The sequence below is a fragment of the Penaeus chinensis genome, chromosome 14 (assembly GCF_019202785.1).
Source record: "Penaeus chinensis breed Huanghai No. 1 chromosome 14, ASM1920278v2, whole genome shotgun sequence".
NCBI lineage: Eukaryota > Metazoa > Arthropoda > Malacostraca > Decapoda > Penaeidae > Penaeus > Penaeus chinensis.
In genome coordinates, this window is record NC_061832.1 from 7,455,377 (window position 1) to 7,472,876 (window position 17,500).

Genomic DNA, 17,500 nt, shown 5'->3' on the forward strand with positions numbered 1-17,500 from the left:
TAGGGCGTATATACATTTTTTTCAAGGGGGATTATAGTAATTCTTAATATAATTCGTGAAAGAATTCGTGTCAGTTGTGGTATACTTATGGGGGCCAAATGAGGTAGAATGAGGGTATCTCATATGTATATTAGTACATGATTTAAAGCGCAAGAGGAGAAGAAATATATGCTTATATATTTGGATATAATGGAATGAATATAAAAAGAAAGGAGACAGGGTGGCTATACCGTGTACCAGTAGAATTGTAATTTGTATATCTTTCTCTCTTCAAACTGGCGATCAAAATCTCCAGTTAAAGGAATCTAACACTTTTGAATGGGAGGGAAGTCAAAGTCAAATAAATTTTACACGTTTATTTTAAAACACAAAGCGATGAATTATTTCACAAGCAATATCTGAAAATGCGGAAATTCGATTGAAAACGAACTCTGGGGAATACCAAATAGAACTGAAGAATATCAGTTGCACCATGGAAAAATTCAACGTAGATCGTGCACCTTACATGTCTACCACAAAAAATGTACATAACTGCGTGTTAAAACAAACTGCGTTAACAACGTTAAGGGAACACACAGAGTCTATGGGCGATGATGTATACGAGTGCTACGTTGACGGATCCGTACAGTTTGGATACAAAGCTGGTTGTGCTTGCGCTGTATACAAAAATGGCTTACTACAACATCAAGTTAATATGAGAGTGCAAAATTAGGCCAGCACTACACAAGCGGAGCTGGCAGGTATACTCCTTGCAACGGAATTCATGTTTCGGGGCTCTGGAGTAGTTTTCTGTCACTCTCAAAGTGCTCTTCGGACATAAAATTCTTTCAAAGCAGGTGGCGATGAGGAAATTGTAAATTGCATTAAGCGTAACGTAACTTATACAGTAGAGCGCATTTTCAACATTCAACTTTTATGGATACCATCTCATGTTGGCATACGCAAGCTCGACCACATAGACAAATTGGCGAAGGAAGCATAAATCTTGGGATGCCTTCTTGCTTGGGTTGCATATATATTGAAAAGTTCTCATAAGGAAGAACTAGTAGATCTGACAAACACTCAAAAGCCTGAAAGCTGTACCATAAGGCACTACGATAAGTACAGAGATAGCAAGCCTTCCTTTGGGTGGCATCGAAGTCAAACCAGACAACGTGACGTGGTTATTGCCAGATTACGTTTAGATTACAAAAAGTGCTGGCAACTGCACGGTGCAAGAAGTGCAGATTAATCTAGATGTAGAACGCTTGAGCACTGTATCTCCGAATGTCATGTGATACAGCCTTTCAGACCACCTGACCCGAGTTATAAAGAACTATGTGAATATTTCATTTCTTCTGATACATTGGAAGATATACTCGTACTATATCCTAAGTGTACTATGTAAAGCTGCCGTAAACAAAGAGCAGTGTTATGTAAACACAGTGGCAAAAGCATATCAGCGTAAATTATTTTTTGCACGATGTATGATTTATATTTTCATTTTACCGTGAACAATTACAGTAGTCACAGAATACTGTCTGTGTCAAATATATGCAAAACTGTAATCACGACTGCCCACGCCTGAGCATATAGCCATGGTGGTAAGTAAACAATTAACTTAATTAATTTAGAGAGGGTTTGGAATATGCTTTGAAAACGAACCTTGAGCATATTTTCATCGCTTCCTAATGAACAACTTTCGCGATATATAAAGAACGAAACTAGAGGATCGATATGAATCTGCAGAAACGGATTTTTATAAATTAATTTGTTCATCATTTCGTCATTATTGTTTTCTTTTTTATTGTGATACAACCACTTATATATACAAAAACTATTAAAATGGAATCAGAAGAAATTACAAAGAAAAATATGCTTATCCGGAAGGAACGAGGGAAGAATTAAATTGTCGTATACTGCTTTAAGGAAAGTTATGATAGTGAGAGAAAAAAAACTGAATACATAATATGAATGGTAAAACACTCTTCCGAGTTGATACTATGTTAAAAAACAAAACAAAAAAAAAAAAAAATGAAAAAACGAGATTTATTGAAAGTGAAACTGTAGTTTCACTTTTTGCCTGGTGTTTTTTCCTAACATTATCATATTTAACATTAAATATTTGACTTACATGGTTATACAACAAGTAACGTAAGCTCGTAATCAAACATACAAGGCAGATGGTTAGTGTCATTCGTATGCTTTGGTTAAACGAACACTGAACTAATAAACAATTAAAATAACGAAAAACACGTAAAATATAGCAGTAGTGTACAAATTTGTATTTTTTTCAGCGGTGTATTACACATATGGAATTGTGAAATTTACGACATAAGAAGAGAGAATGGGTGAGTTCGAGAGAGAGAGAGAGAGAAAGAGAGAGAGAGAGAGAGAGAGAGAGAGAGAGAGAGAGAGAGAGAGAGAGAGAGAGAGAGAGAGAGAGAGAGAGAGAGAGAGAGAGAGAAGAAAGAGAGAGAGCGAGCGAGAGACAGAGAGAGAGAGGAAGAGAGAGAGACAAAGATAAAGATAAAAATAAAGATAAAGAGAGCAAGAGAGAAAGAGAGAAAGAAAGAAAGAAAGAACGAAAGAAAGAAAAAAAAGAAAGGAAAAATGGAGAAAGAAAGAAAGAAAGAAAAGAAAAAAGGGAGAAAGAAAGAAAGAAAGAAAAGAAAAAAGAAAGAAAAAGAGAAAGAGAAATTAGGAATTATCAATATGCTCGCTTTTATTCTTGACAGGCGCTGCATCAGGAACTTATGTGAAGCTTCAGTTGTTCATTCCAAACATTGGATTCTGGACAATGGTCGTGGCTTGCTTGTACAGCGGGTTTTGATTCTGTTGATAAAAGTGAAAAGTTCATGTAGAAAAGGTATGAATGAGAATTAATACCTTCACAATACAAGAGAAAAATTCGTGTAGAAACGGTGTGAATGGGAATGAATACCTTCACAATACAAGAGAAAAATTCGTGTAGGAAAGGTATGAATGAGAATGAATACCTTGACAATACATGATAAAAAATCATGTCGATTAGCACGCCATGACAAGTCTATGACAGTTTGCGGGAAAAGGAAGAGATAAAGATTTAAAAAAAAAAAAAAAAAAAAAAATGGACGAAAAAAAAGAGAAAATAAGAGAAAAGGAAGACGGAAAAGAAGAACAAAGAAAAAACAAAAAAACGCAAGGAAAATGAATAAGGAAAAAATAATAAACGAATACTAATAACAAACGAAATAATAAACGAATACTAATAACAGGAAAAAAGAAAAACAAAACAAACACACACACACAGGGAAGCAAAAAAAAATAAAATAAACAAGGTCCGACCATTCACGTTGGACCACTTCTCGATAAACAAAAAATCAACTACAAGAAAAGCAAAACAAGGACAATAAAGAAAAGAAAAGCTAAAGCAGGAAAATAAAGAAATGAAAGGCAAAAGAAAGAACATAAAAAAAACAAAAAACAAAGGAAAGAGAAAAAAGCAAAAAGCAAAAGATAATAGACAAAAGAAAAGCAAAATAAAGAAAATAAAAGAAAAGCAAAAGAAAATAAACAAAAGCAGAGCAAAATAAAGAATATAAACAAAAGGAAAGCCAAATAAAGAAAATCAAAAAGACAAACCATATAAAGAAAAGAAAAAGCAAATAAACAATAGAAAATCAAAAGAAAAAAGAAAAGAAAGGCAAAAGAAAGAAAATAAACAAAAGCAAAGCAACAGTGAGAAAACAAAAAAAAAAAACAAAACAAAAAATAACAAAAGAAAAGCAAAACAGAAATAAACAAAAGAAAAGCAAAATAAATAAAAGAAAAGCAAAATAAGGAAAATAAAAACAAAAGCAAAAGTAAGAAAATCAAACTTAAGAAAATAAACAAAAATAAATAAATAAATAAAGAAAATAAAACTAATATGAAGAAAAGAAAGAAAACAAATATGAACAAAAGAAATAAAATAAAATAAAAAAATAACAAAAGAAAGAAAACAAAATAAAAGCGAAGGAAAGAAAATAAACAAAAAAAAAGAAAGAAAATCAAATAAAAGCAAATTAAAGAAAACAAAGGGAAAGCAAAAAAAAAAAAAAAAAAAAAATAAATAGATAATAAATAAAAAAATAAAAGAATACCAAAAAGAAAGAAAATAAAATAAAAGCAAAAGAGAGAAAAAAGCAAAAAGAAAGAAACTAAAGGGAAAGCAAAAGAAAGAAAAAATAAATGCAAAAGAAAAAAATAAAATAAAAGCAAAAGAAATAAAATAAAAAACAAAATTAAAAAAAAATAAGGGAAAAACAAAAACAAAGAAAATAAAATAAAAGCAAAAAGAAAGAAACTAAAAGAAAAGCAAAAGAAAGAAAATAAATAAAAGCAAAAGAAAGAAAAAAATGAAAGCAAAAGAAAGAAAAGCAAAAGAAATAAAATAAATAAAAGCAAAAGAAAAATAAATAAAAGCGAAAGGAATGAAATAAAATAAAAGCCAAAGAAAGAAAAGAAAAGAAAAGCCAAAGCAAGAAAACAAGCAAAAGAAACTAAACAACGAAGCAAAAGAGAAAGAATCTAAACAACCAAACAAAGCTCACATCACTCATATTGGTTCACTTTTCAATACACAAAAAATAAATAAATAGACATCAAGAAAAGCAAAAAAACAACAAAAGAAATGAACTAAAGAAGATAAGCAACAAAATCTAAAACAAACAAGATAAACAACCAAAGAAACCAAACAAATATCAAAAGAAACTTAACACCATATCAACAAAAGAAAGAAACCAAACAAGATAAACAAGAAAAGAAAGAAAAAAAACAAGAAAAGAAAGAAACCAAACAAAATAAACAACAAAAGAAAGCAAACAAAATAAACAACAAAAGAAAGCAAACAAAAGAAACTAACCAAGATAAAAAGAAAAGAAACCAAACAAAATAAACAAGAAAAGAAAGAAACCAAACAAGATAAACAAGAAAAGAAAGAAACCAAACAAAATAAACAAGAAAAGAAAGAAACCAATTAAGATAAACAAGAAAAGAAAGAAACCAAACAAGATAAACAACTAAAGAAAGAATCTAAACCAAATAAACAAAAAAGGATGAAGCTAACCAAGATAAAGAAAAGAAACTAAGTAAAATAAGCAACAAAAGAAAGCAAACAAAAGAAACAAGAGCAAACAAACAAAATAAACAACAAAAGAAAGCAAACAAAAGAAACTAACCAAGATAAAAAGAAAAGAAACCAAACAAAATAAACAACAAAAGAAAGAAACCAAACAAGAGAAACAAGAATAGAAAGAAACCAAACAAAATAAACAAGAAAAGAAAGAAACAAAACCAAATAAACAAGAAAAGAAAGGAAAAACAAACAAACAAGAAAAAGAAACAAAACAAAATAAACAAGAAAAGAAAGAAACAAAACAAAATAAACAAGAAAAGAAAGAAACAAAACCAAATAAACAAGAAAAGAAAGGAAAAAACCAAATAAACAAGAAAAGAAAGGAAAAACAAACAAACAAGAAAAAGAAACAAAACAAAATAAACAAGAAAAGAAAGAAACAACCCAAGATAAAGAACACACAACACAAAAAAGCAAAGGAAACTAAACAAGGCAAACGAGGCTCCCATCACTCACGTCCGTCCATTTCTCGTTATCCCGACTCATAATGAACTTCGAATACTCGCGCCGGTCTTGGATGGACGCCCAAACCCTCCAGACGATAAGGGCCAAAATCCCTATCAACAACACGGCTCCGATCACGCCCACGATCACGGCTGGGTTTGGGGGGGGGGGGGGGGAAAGGGAGATGAAATAGATTAAGTAGGTTGAGGTAGAGTCTGTAGGTTGAGGTAGAGTCTGTAGGTTGAGGTAGAGTCTGTAGGTTGAGGTAGAGTCTGTAGGTTGAGGTAGAGTCTGTAATTCGAGGTAGATTAAGTAGGTTGAAGTAGATTTAGTAAGTTTGAGGTGGATTCCTTGAGTTGAAAAAGATTTAAGTTCAACAGATTCACGGAGTTGAAAAAGATTAAGCACTTAAGTTGAATAGATTCACAGAATTTGAATAGATGAAGGAAGTTCAAATAGATTCAGTGAATTAAAGTGTAATTTGAAATGAATTAGGTGGATACAGTAAAATAGATCAGATGTATGCGGTAAATTGTATTTAATAAGATCATTGGATTGGATAGAATAGATTAAATAGAATACAATAGAACAAGTTGATCAAGTAAGATAAAATAGGGTTAAATACATCAAATAAAATAAAATACACTGACACACATACACACACACACGCACACACACATATATATATATATATATATATATATATATATATATATATATATATATATTCAGGATAACACATCAAGCCCAAAGTACCTATAATGTTGACAGGGGCCGTGCACTCCTTCGCCGTCTGGACTCGTATGACTGTCACTCCGCCAGCACTCCCGTGGGTGTAAGCGAAGACGTGGAGGCAGTTATCATCATCCATAAACGAACATTTTTTCTCCTTTCCGCTGTCAACTGTTTTTTTTTCATTAATAATTTGATTAAAAGAGATGTATAATTGAAGAAAATGATTATCGTGTTTGGATTTATTATTATGAAGAAAAAAAATATATACCGGTATATGATCGTTCTTAGCAGTTGAGTTATATGTAGGTTTGTATGAATTGGAACTGTACATTGGATTCAGATTCTCAAATATATATATTGTATAATCAATGATTGACAAATTATTTTCTGCTCAATTCTACGCTAGTGAATGAACCCTAAAATTATCTTAGTTGTTTTCATTTAATTTACTGAACAGCAATTCACAACTCATATATAAGTAAAAAGTGCAATATCCTGTATATGAGTCATCGACAGTTAATAATGACGTTATGACTTGAGTTATATCGACTGTAACTTACCCTCTAATGTTTCATGCAAGGTGATGTTATATATAGCACAGTTAGCCTCGCACTCGTTGGCATCATACGGTCCTGTCTGGAACGCATGGCACTGAACACAGGGGGTGTATTCTGTGCACTTTCCTGTACATGTCTGTTTCGCGAAGGGAGAAATTTGACTTGTAAAACTAACACTGTGCCATAGGTAGAAATACGAATGGATTTTTAAATTTGCAGCCATATGCTTGACCACGAATTGTAACTTTCCCTCTGGCAGACACCTTCTCGCTCTTCCCCATTATTTCTCTGATATCCAGGGGCGCCATTGCCCCCCCCCCCCCTAAGCTTTCCAGAGAAGTACCAAATGAGCTAAACAAATATAGTGCAAAATTCTGAATGTTTGTTTAGTATTAACATTTCACTACTGGCACTCTCTCCCTTTCTCACTATACGCGTGTAAACATCTGTTTTGGTACATGATGGGTGGTGAGCTTGGTAGCAAAAGTGGGATGAAGGAAGCTCATCTTATATAAAGCTGGGTGAAAGGAAGCAAGTGGTCACTAAGCATCTTATAATGTTCTCTTTTCTTAGGATCGATGGAAGGTGGTAGTGGGTGAATACATAACTTGAGATGACGTGACAAGGCTTATGGGTGCAGGGGTGCTGTATGCATGTATGTATATATGGATGTTTATGTTCATGTGCCTGTATTTGTATTACATATACCACACCTAAAAGGGAAATGAAGAAAACAAAACAAAACAAAAAACTTACAGGACAGTCTTCACAATATTTGCCATTGTAGCCGTCACTGCAAATGCACTTGTTACACTGGCATGTGCCATGACCTGAGCAGATCTCGTCCATGCCTGGGAACAGTGGTTAGCATCAATTTTTCTGGACTACATCTATAAAGATCATTAGTATTTACATGACTTATTGCAATTAATATATCATAATCTTCCCTCTGCGACTGGAAGCGTGAACCTGCCTCACCTGGGTCCTTGCACTGGTCGTCAGCTTCGTCACAAGAGCACAGGGTATCACTCCAGCCCTTATCGCACTGACATTTGTTACAGTCACAAGTCCCGTGGCCTGAGCAGATTAAGCCTTCGTTGCCGATACATCCGTAATAATTGGTGCACTCGCAGAATGGCCCATAGATTTGCTGTTATGGATATCAGTGGAATTCAGCTCACATCAATGGAATGCGACTTCAAAGTACGTCAGTTTGCAATTCAAAGTGGAATTCAGATGTACATGTTACATATTGTTTTTGTTTACATCAAAATTCTCACCTGAGTCGGATCTGCTGGCGTATTGCACTGACATTGCCCGCACCTGCACTGACCACGGTTGCTGCAGATTGCGGAGGTGTTCGTCTGTCGGCACGAGTCTTCGCTGATGGTGCCAGTGCTGTCGGCATCCTTGCTGTCGCATTCACATGACTTCCCAAGGAAACCTTCGTGGCACTCACATACACCACACTTGAAATCGCCGTTCCTGTTGCATTCCTCTGCATTTGCAATGTAACCCTGGAAATAAATGGGGTACATTTGCATTCTTTATTCTATTTTTTTTCTTCTGATATCTTAAGACAATTCCAAAATTCTTATCAGACCACGGAAATATCCTTAAAAATGCACACCTTATCACCTGGCTTAGCACAGCTGCACTGGCAGTGCATCGCCAGGTTGATTTGCAGAGACCCCTGTCGGCCCACAGGATACACTTCGATGACTGGATTCCAATCTTTCTCGTTGTCTGGGCATTTTGTGGCCTGTCAAAGTATTCTGTTTATTCCCCTAAACATTAACATATCTCATACTTCAGTCAACAAGGAAATAAGCTCAATAAGGAAAAAGCAGAATAGAATGGCTACACAAATGCTCTCCTTACCGTGACCTCCACCAGGAATTCGACCTCGTCCCCGGCATCGAGTCCCTGGCAAGAGGATCGTTCCTTCATCTCGCCGTCCTTGCACTCGCTGAAGTAACGCACTGAAACGTGGGCGTTGTGGTCTCGCTCCCTCAGTTCCACTTTGCTAATGATGTCCTGTTGGTTAATGATACAAATAGCTTTCATTGACATAACATGTTCTGGCATCGTAAGTAATGCCTGGTCAACTGAATAGTTCCTGTCATACGAATTTAACATTATTATACGTTAAAGTACAGTACCTCAAATACCACGTAATCGTGACCTGCACAATGAATGTTATCTACAGACCTTAAGACTGCTGGTGAGGAGGTCAACCACATTAGAGGAGTCGCTCGCCAGAACGCCAGAAGACGCGCCCTCTATGTGCTGCGAGAGGCGGGCGTAGAGCGGTTCCTGCTCGGCTGTGATGGCGAACACCAGGTTGATTCTGTGGACCTTCGCCATCTCGTTGATCTACCGGAAAGGGAGACACAGACAGAATGTGACTTTTCATGAAATGCATCACAATTTGCTTTTTTCAGTTTTTGCATGCGGGGTGAAGCAATGTACAAAATACAAACAGTTACTGTTTCCTTCTACTGATAAGTGGGAATGCACAGACTCACAGATCCATTCCATGTAAAAGCGCATAAAAGCTCATTCTCAAAATGATAGGTAAGACTTCTCATTACTGTCCGATGTTAAGATTACATATATCACAAGAACCGGGCTATCTTGTTTTATGTGTGTTATGAGCGTGCATTGTAATGTACAAACACAACTTATTCTGAAAAAAACATGTGTCTGCCAATAAGCAGCATTCTTTTACATTGTACAAAGAAAAACTGCAAACTTATATCTGTGATCACTGTAACCAATCCAACATTAACACATACCTGAGCAACTGAAGGATAGTCGTACTGAATGGCTTTGTTATATTCATTGTTGTTGTCAAGATGGCACTGCTTGTCGTTGGGTCTTAAGATACCAGCAAGCTGAAGGAATGATAACATGTTAGATTTTATAAGGTTATTTAGAGTGTTTCGAGATTGGTTGTTTCCTGATACTTGAAATTCATTAAATAATCAGTTGTAAAGAAATAAAAAACAAATTAATATAACCAAAGAGGCTCCCAACCACTGTAGAATGAAAAAAAACTGCTGTAGAATCAAGTGCTATATTAACTGAGAGAGCAAGGAATTCTGACTTTGTTCCCATTGCCATCGCAGGGCCATTTCACTTAATGCAAAAACACGTCCAAACAAACTGTATGAGTCAGTATCACAGCGAGAGTTACTAAAGTGCTAACATTTGTTCCGGAATCGTACTGGCTCTAGCATGAATATCTGAGCTTTATGGCACCACACAATAAGCTGTGGTCAAGGCTGCATGCGTGTGCTTATATGCCAAGCACACGCTAAGCACATGGAAAGACCATGACACAGTTGTAATTACAGGCTGTATTGTTGCCTTACAAATCTAACGATGTCAATGGAAGTTTCTGTGCCATGACAAAAATGTTTAGCGCTAATGGACCGCATGGAATCAATATCAAGTGCATTAGAGTGGTGCTGTAGTAACTCCCTCTAATTGTTGTTTTTTTCTAATTCTTAATGCCAGAAATATAGCAATTTCTTTACCTGGTAAACCTAGCAGGAAAAATGAAATGCCAGACGAATATGTATAAATCTGTGGTTCATCACTATTGCTAGAAATGGAATGAGGTCTCAGTCGTAGAACTTAGCATTATAATACGTTAAAGTACAGTACCTCAAATACCACGTAATCGTGACCTGCACAATTACTGGCAGTGATAGTACATCAGAATATCCTGATTGCATGAGTTTATCAGGAAAAAAATATTGATTATTCATAATCGATCGAAGGTCGCTGTAATTTACTTCACTCCTTTGTAAATATTAGAATTCTCTCTTAAGTCCAAAAAGAGCAAGTTATTATTGGACAAAAATCTGTCTTAATGTGATCCGTTGTGCAAATCTGTTTCCTCCAAGACCACCTAAAGTTTCACTTCTAAATGATTAGTATGATTACATAAGAAATATTTAAGGCACCTGAAGTCTGGCATGTTCACATTACAGATTTTTTATGTCACTCTTAAGCCAGGTACAGCATTTGATACAGTCCAACATATTCCACAGTATAAAACGCATATAAACTGGGGGTCGCTTGATGATCTGCATTTCAGGGTTTTGAAAAATCGTCCGTCAGGTACTATCCACAAGTGTTCCTTCCACTGAAATCCTACCAAAGTTAACTAATGGGAAAATTAAGTAATAGTGCTAATATGATTAGTTATAAAAGTACGACATTCCGTTTACAAATATGATATCACATGTCGCATACGACATCAATGTTTACAATCTGTGCTTGTTTGTTAAATGTTTCTCTTATTTGGAAATAGTGAATGAGTAAGATAATAGAGATTTATTAATTTTGTTACAGATTATCACATAATGTGTTGTATGAAATATAGAGAAAGCCCAAGTGATTTTCATTGCAGCGAAAGGTGATAAATGTGTGACTACCGATGGAAAAATAAATATTGAAGAAATGTCCGTCAAAAGTGAATATCATCTGTATGGGAAAATTGATGACTTATATGATGAATAGAAAAAACAACAACTTTGTAATGAGCCATTCCTGAAAATGGCCAAGTCACACCTTAACCATAACAATGCCTTAGATCAGCAGACATTGTGAAAATTATGGAAAAAAAAAAAACTGTTTCAAGTTGAGCTACCATGTAAACTTAAAGGTAGTATTTTTTTTCTTTTACCTTCCCGTCCCCCGCGAGATGGAAACCAGCATCAGTAGAAAATATGATCACCCGAAAACTGGTGCCGCGCCACTTGATTTTCTCCTCGCACACTATAGCTTGCATGAGGCCATCAAACCCGCCCTCAGGGAAGTCCTGGTTGGTGGCGCCCTTCGCTCGCTCAACCTCCTCCTGTCAGAAGACGAAATGTGAGAGATGTGAAGCGTTAAAATGCATGAATAAATGGCCATTTCTTTGATATGTATATACGATTCATATACATTATAAATAAAAATGGCACCATTGGTTTATTTTAGTCTTGGAAGACTTGCGAGGCCTACTGTGAATGTAAAAGATGTGCTTGTACGTAGTTATAGACTTTACTATGCATGAATTAATGATATCCAATTTTGGGCACATAGTTTAATGCTACTAGCCCATGTATAGTTTAGTAGGAGGGGGGGGGGGGGGCGGTCAGTACTACTTTACAGGGACTTGTGGTTGCATCTTTTCTCAGCAACTGTTTCTGTTTGAGAATTTACAAAATAAAGTGGGAAAGATACTCAAGGTGTCCACGCTGTTTTTCGTATTCCCTTATATCAACCAAACTTAATAGATTAAGGAAGTTTAAATGTGTGATTATAGAATTGACAAAATATGCTAATGCAGTGCAATATATATCATTAATAGTGATATTAGTTAATCACAGAATTTCTAAAAACTAAATTATGTGCATCCCTTGCACTAGGAACAAGAAGAATTATCACTACCAATAGTAAATTGTGTATAACTTGTCAATTGGGCCTATGCATGACAGGCAGTGCATGCATGACTGGTGTTCTTGTAGAAACAACAGCAACCAGAGGAATCTCACGCTTCAAATCACACCCTTTGCATTTGCACTAACAATTACCTTTTAAGTATCCCTCAAGACAAAATAGCTGAAATGCAGTAATATGTTAGATCAATATGACATGAACTGGTCTGGACACAATGGTGACTATTCCTAACCTGCGTCTGGGTATAGAGCTGATTTGAACCCCAATGGCAACCCACATGGCCATTAATGGTTTACTCACTCAAGTAGACCCCCTTAACGGGAGCCGCCTTGCCGCGTTGGCGGTCTTAAGGTCCCAATGATCTGGTGAGTCGGACCAGAGGGCTGCCCATACTGTAGGGGTCACCAATGAGGGATGAGACAAAATGGCTTCCATGGGCACCAAGGCCTATGAGAGGGGATGGCACACCCACCCCTGGTTCATTCCAGCTTAGACCAGGGAGAACTCTCCCACGTGTCTTTGCCGTACGGGGCATCCCATATTACCAGGAGACAGGAGTCCTGGAGGTTGAGCGATGCTGTAAGCGGCGCCCTGCAGCTAGCAACACACCTCTTTGGTCCTCTATTCTGGTCAGACAGGTGGCTTGATCAAGGCTCGGTCAAGTCAATCAGCTGGTCAAATATGGCTAGGGTCAAGCAGGCATTGTCCATTTGGTATCGTACAGGTCCCGTGACTGCCATCAGCACTGTAATTGAGACTGTGTATATTTCCTCACCACCCGTAAGGGTGTTGGAAGATTTTGATTCCCAACTATAGCTTGGTTGTGGTGGGGGGGGGGGGGGAGGAAATGAAGAATTCTAATTTGTATTATTTCTACAAATTTAAAAAGAACACGCCCTCTCCCTGACGGCCTGCTCAATCCCCTGGCCAATCCCTCTGGAACTTCACATGTTGTCACTCTGGAACCTTATCAGGTCCCAAAGGGCAAGAATGGGGATTGTAATGGTTCCCGAGCTCCCAAACCAGGTAAGGAGAGAAGTCCTCCTCTATCTATTAAGGAAATCTTACCTGGTAAATATGAAAGTATCTTATATAGTAAATACCTAGTTGTGAAGACCACTGATGGTGTATCAGTCATGGATCTTTATATCTTTGAAGTACATTGGAAGATAGTTAAAGTATGTCAACATGATCCTCACATAGCCCCACAGCGAGATGGTAGCCTGATAGTTGAGGTTTCGTCAAAAGACAAGAGTGACCATCTGCATGCGATATGCAACATTCCTGCCCAACCCTAAGCGGTGCTTCCAATGCCAGGGTTACGGGCATGGAGCCAACTCTTGTCGTTTTAAGGAAAATGGACAACCAAGAGTGTGTGTAAAGTGTGGTACAACAGGTCATAAAAGAGATGACAACTGTTCAGATCCAATATCCAATGTTACCACTTCAAAGAAAATCTAAGCAATGTAAGAGGTACAAGTTTGAAAAAGAAGTGCCCATGTGCTGTTTGCACAGTCAGGTAAGTACTTTGCCTCTTCAAACCCATTCTCCTTCCCGCCATCCCTTACCCTCCAATACTTCTTCCACCACACACCTATGCAACTACCTATAAACCTCAGTCCTCAAATGCGGAAACTGCCTCTGGTGAGTTGTTCCTCCAGAAACGGAGTAGGAGTGAGTGGTCTATTGAGGAGACTCCTTCAAAAGTATGGTCTTTGGAGCCATCAGTTAAGGTTCCAGAGGCCTCACATGCACATCCACAGGGGCCTCTGCTGCTAGGCAGAATATCCCTGAAGCAAAGACTCAGGTACACCCTTTGCCTAGGTAGAGGAATCCTGAGCCTATTCAAAAGACTCCTAGGGTGGGGTCATTGGTGCCGTCAGGCAGGGCTCCAGAGGCCTTAACGGTGACTGCCGCAGCTGCCACCACATCCACAGGGGCCTCTGCTGCTGGACAGAATGCTCCGTAACCAAAGGCTCAGGTCCGTCCTTTGTCCAGGCAAAGAAATCCTGAGCCTGTCCATAGGAAGCCTGTAGAAACTAGTTCCACAGGTAAACCTTTCAAAAGGTGCTCCCAAGATGCTGGAAAGGGACAGCCTGAAGTTGTGGGGCAGGCCTTAACCACAGGTGCTGCCAAACACCTTATGAAGTAGTTTGTCAACCTGAAGAACTGGATACCCTAATCAAATGGAACTGTCAGGGAATTCACGCCTACAAGAGATTATGACCAGGGAAAATCATCTGATTTCCCTGAGAGGATTCCAAGTTCAAGCCCATTATGAAACCTTTGATAATGGACTTCATGGAGGAGTGGCAGTGATAGTACATCAGAATATTCCCTTCCAGACCATCCACCTGTAGACGACACTGCAGGTGAAGCTTGCGAGAATAGGCTTGACACAACCTTACACTATTGCATCCATCTACCTTCCTCCACATAATCTCAACACAGATGATTTGGAAAATCTACTTGGGCAGTTGCCTCATCCATTTCTACTTTTGGGAGATTTCAATGGTTGGCATCACCTCTGGGGAGACACTTTGTGCAACCCTCGGGGAAGGGTCTTAGAACCCTTGTTCTCAAGAGTAGATGCGGTTTTACAGTGACACACCCACACAAATTCAAAGTGGGACATTCTCCAATACAGACCTGTCAATTGGTTCATCTGATTCACAGTTGAATTTCACTTAGCAGGTCATGGAAGATTTACATTGAAGCGACCACTTTCCAATACTTTTGGATGAGGTGAATGTATTCAAGGAATGGAGGAACATGCAGACTGGAATTTTTTTAGATCAACCAAAGTATTGCAAAGATCTGTGAATGATTTCAAGTGTGTTCAAATTGCTGTTAATCACTTCACATCACGAATTCATCTTGCTGCAGAGGCATCCATTCCTAGAAGTAGCGGGCAGTACCGTCGACCTCCGGTACCATGGTGGTCTGATGAATGACAACAAGCTGTCAGAGCAAGAAATGTTGCATTATTGCAGTTGAAACGACGCCCTAAGTGATGTAACCATCCATTACAAAAAGACCCGTGCCAAGGCCAGGGGAGTGCTAAAGGAGGCTAGACAGACATCCTGGAGGCAGTATGTTTCCCCGATTAACATGGGTATGGGACATGGTACATAAGATCACTGGAAAGAGCACATCCATGTCACCACCTGCTCTAAAGATAGATGGCATAATCCTCACAGACAAAACAGACTTTGCAAATGAGCTAGCAAAATCCATGGCAGAGATCTCCTCTGGAGCATCTTACACTGCCTGATTCTCCACTCTTCGGCCTAAATAGGAACAACACCCAATGTTGTTCTTCAGAAGGATTGCAGCAGAACCCCCATGCAACTTGCCATTTTTGCGCAAGGAGATGGACACTGCTTTGCAGCTCTGCCGTAAGACGATATTCCAAACCAAATGATATCTCACTTACAGGAGAGCTCCAAAAAGGTCCTGTTGGATCTATTCATTTGGATATACAGGGAGGGCACAGTACCATCCATATGGAAAGAGGTTATAATCATTCCTATCCCAAAACCTGGCAAGGATGCATCCATACCAGGGAATTACAGACCGTTTCTCTCACCAGCTGCATCTGCAAATTGATGGAGAAAATAGTAAACTTCAGGTTGACATGACTGCTAGAAAAGGAAAACGACCCCATATCAAAATGGGTTTAGAAAATTGAGATCGACTACAGATGCACTTGTGAGGATGGAAACTGCTATCCAGAATTCCTTTGCACAGCGACATCACATGTTAGTAGTCTTCTTTAACCTTGAAAAGACTTATGATACCACTTGGAAGCATGGCATACTCATGAAGCTGTATGACATTGGTTAAAGAGGTGCATTACCTACCTTCATACAAAGCTTCCTTGCTGACAGGAAATTTAAAGTGATGGTGGGGAACAGCTTCTCTAACCTGAAAGGGGTCCCACAAGGGAGTGTGTTAAGTGTGACCCAGTTTGCCATTGTTATAAAGGACATCGTAAAGGTCGTTCCAAGTGCTTTCTCATGTAATTTGTATTTGGGTAACTTTACACTGTACTGCTCAGGAGGAAGCTTACAGGATGTGCAAGGACACATGCAGATTGCAATAAATCAGGTTGTGCAATGGGCAACATACCATGGGTTCAAATTTTCTCTAAGCAAAACCAAGGCTATGCATTTCCACATACGAGAAAAGTTCCATCTTTCCCACTATTTAGGAGCAAACCCACTGCATTTTGTCCAAGAGGTAAAGTACTTGGGTCTAATTTTTGACTCAAGGCTTACATGGGTGCCGCACATTAAACAATTAAAGGTGAAAGTTACAAAAACACTTAGTTTTTTTCAGGTTCTTTCACACCTATCTTGGGGTGCAGACCGCACAACACTTCTGCGAATTTACTGCTCGCTTATTCATTATAAACTTGACTATGGATGTGAGGCTTATTCATCTGCAACTCCCGCTGTTGGATGTTGGACTCGGTTCATAATGAAACTCTCAGAATCTGTAAAGGGGCATTCAGGTTTCACCTGTGGGGTTCTTGTATGCTGAGAGTGGAGAACCACATCTTTCATAATACCGGGACTACATGAACCTAATTTACTACACGAGACTACAATGGATTCCGGGATCTCGTACATCCAGATCCTACGGTAGGAGAATGAGGAATCTTGTGGAAGATCTTAATTTAAATCTCACTAAGGTACTGGCTGTTGGAATTCCCCATTTCCCCCCTTGGACCAATCAAGTCGAGCTGGTCGGAATTGGGAAGCAGAAGTCAGAGAGAGATTTCTTCTCCACACTCCTAAGTACCAAGGATCAGATGCAAAATATACAGATGGCTCGAAATCTGAAAATAGTATGGGCTTTGCAGCAGTGAATAGAAGGAAGACTGCATTTGACAGTCTTTCTCTAGCAGCCTCGATCTTTACTGCAAAGTTACATGCCATCCTTGCAGCAGTCATGATGACTAGAGATCTTACGAACAATTCTATTGTAATATATTGTGACTCTCGTAGTGCCCTGCAAATAATCAAGAGCTTAAACTTATCACATCCAGTGGTGCGGGAGGTTCAAGATTGGCTTGCACTCATGTCAGCCCGTATAGGAACATCAGTTGTCTTCACGGTAAATGGAAAGAACAGTGGAGGCATACCTCTAGAAACAAACTGCGAGA

At 38.1% G+C, this 17,500-nt stretch overlaps 1 protein-coding gene across 3 annotated transcripts in view; it reads right to left on the reverse strand.

Moving 5' to 3' along the window:
* The window catches only part of LOC125032451 (integrin beta-PS-like), a 47,740-nt gene that overhangs the window by 26,780 nt on the left and 3,460 nt on the right, over positions 1 to 17,500 (reverse strand). For 2 of the 3 annotated variants that reach the window (XM_047623589.1, XM_047623590.1), the window contains 12 exons: positions 11,573 to 11,743; positions 9,672 to 9,770; positions 9,085 to 9,249; positions 8,755 to 8,910; positions 8,504 to 8,635; positions 8,154 to 8,390; positions 7,852 to 8,023; positions 7,630 to 7,724; positions 6,877 to 7,009; positions 6,338 to 6,484; positions 5,594 to 5,733; positions 2,561 to 2,814 (listed from right to left, as the gene is read on the reverse strand). The exons of the other annotated variant lie outside the window; for it this stretch is intronic. In XM_047623589.1, the coding sequence (XP_047479545.1) occupies positions 2,746 to 2,814; positions 5,594 to 5,733; positions 6,338 to 6,484; positions 6,877 to 7,009; positions 7,630 to 7,724; positions 7,852 to 8,023; positions 8,154 to 8,390; positions 8,504 to 8,635; positions 8,755 to 8,910; positions 9,085 to 9,249; positions 9,672 to 9,770; positions 11,573 to 11,743 (1,716 nt within the window). In that variant the 3' untranslated portion in view covers positions 2,561 to 2,745. Of the gene's footprint in view, positions 1 to 2,560; positions 2,815 to 5,593; positions 5,734 to 6,337; positions 6,485 to 6,876; positions 7,010 to 7,629; positions 7,725 to 7,851; positions 8,024 to 8,153; positions 8,391 to 8,503; positions 8,636 to 8,754; positions 8,911 to 9,084; positions 9,250 to 9,671; positions 9,771 to 11,572; positions 11,744 to 17,500 lie in introns of those variants that run through there. 3 annotated transcript variants of the gene reach the window in all.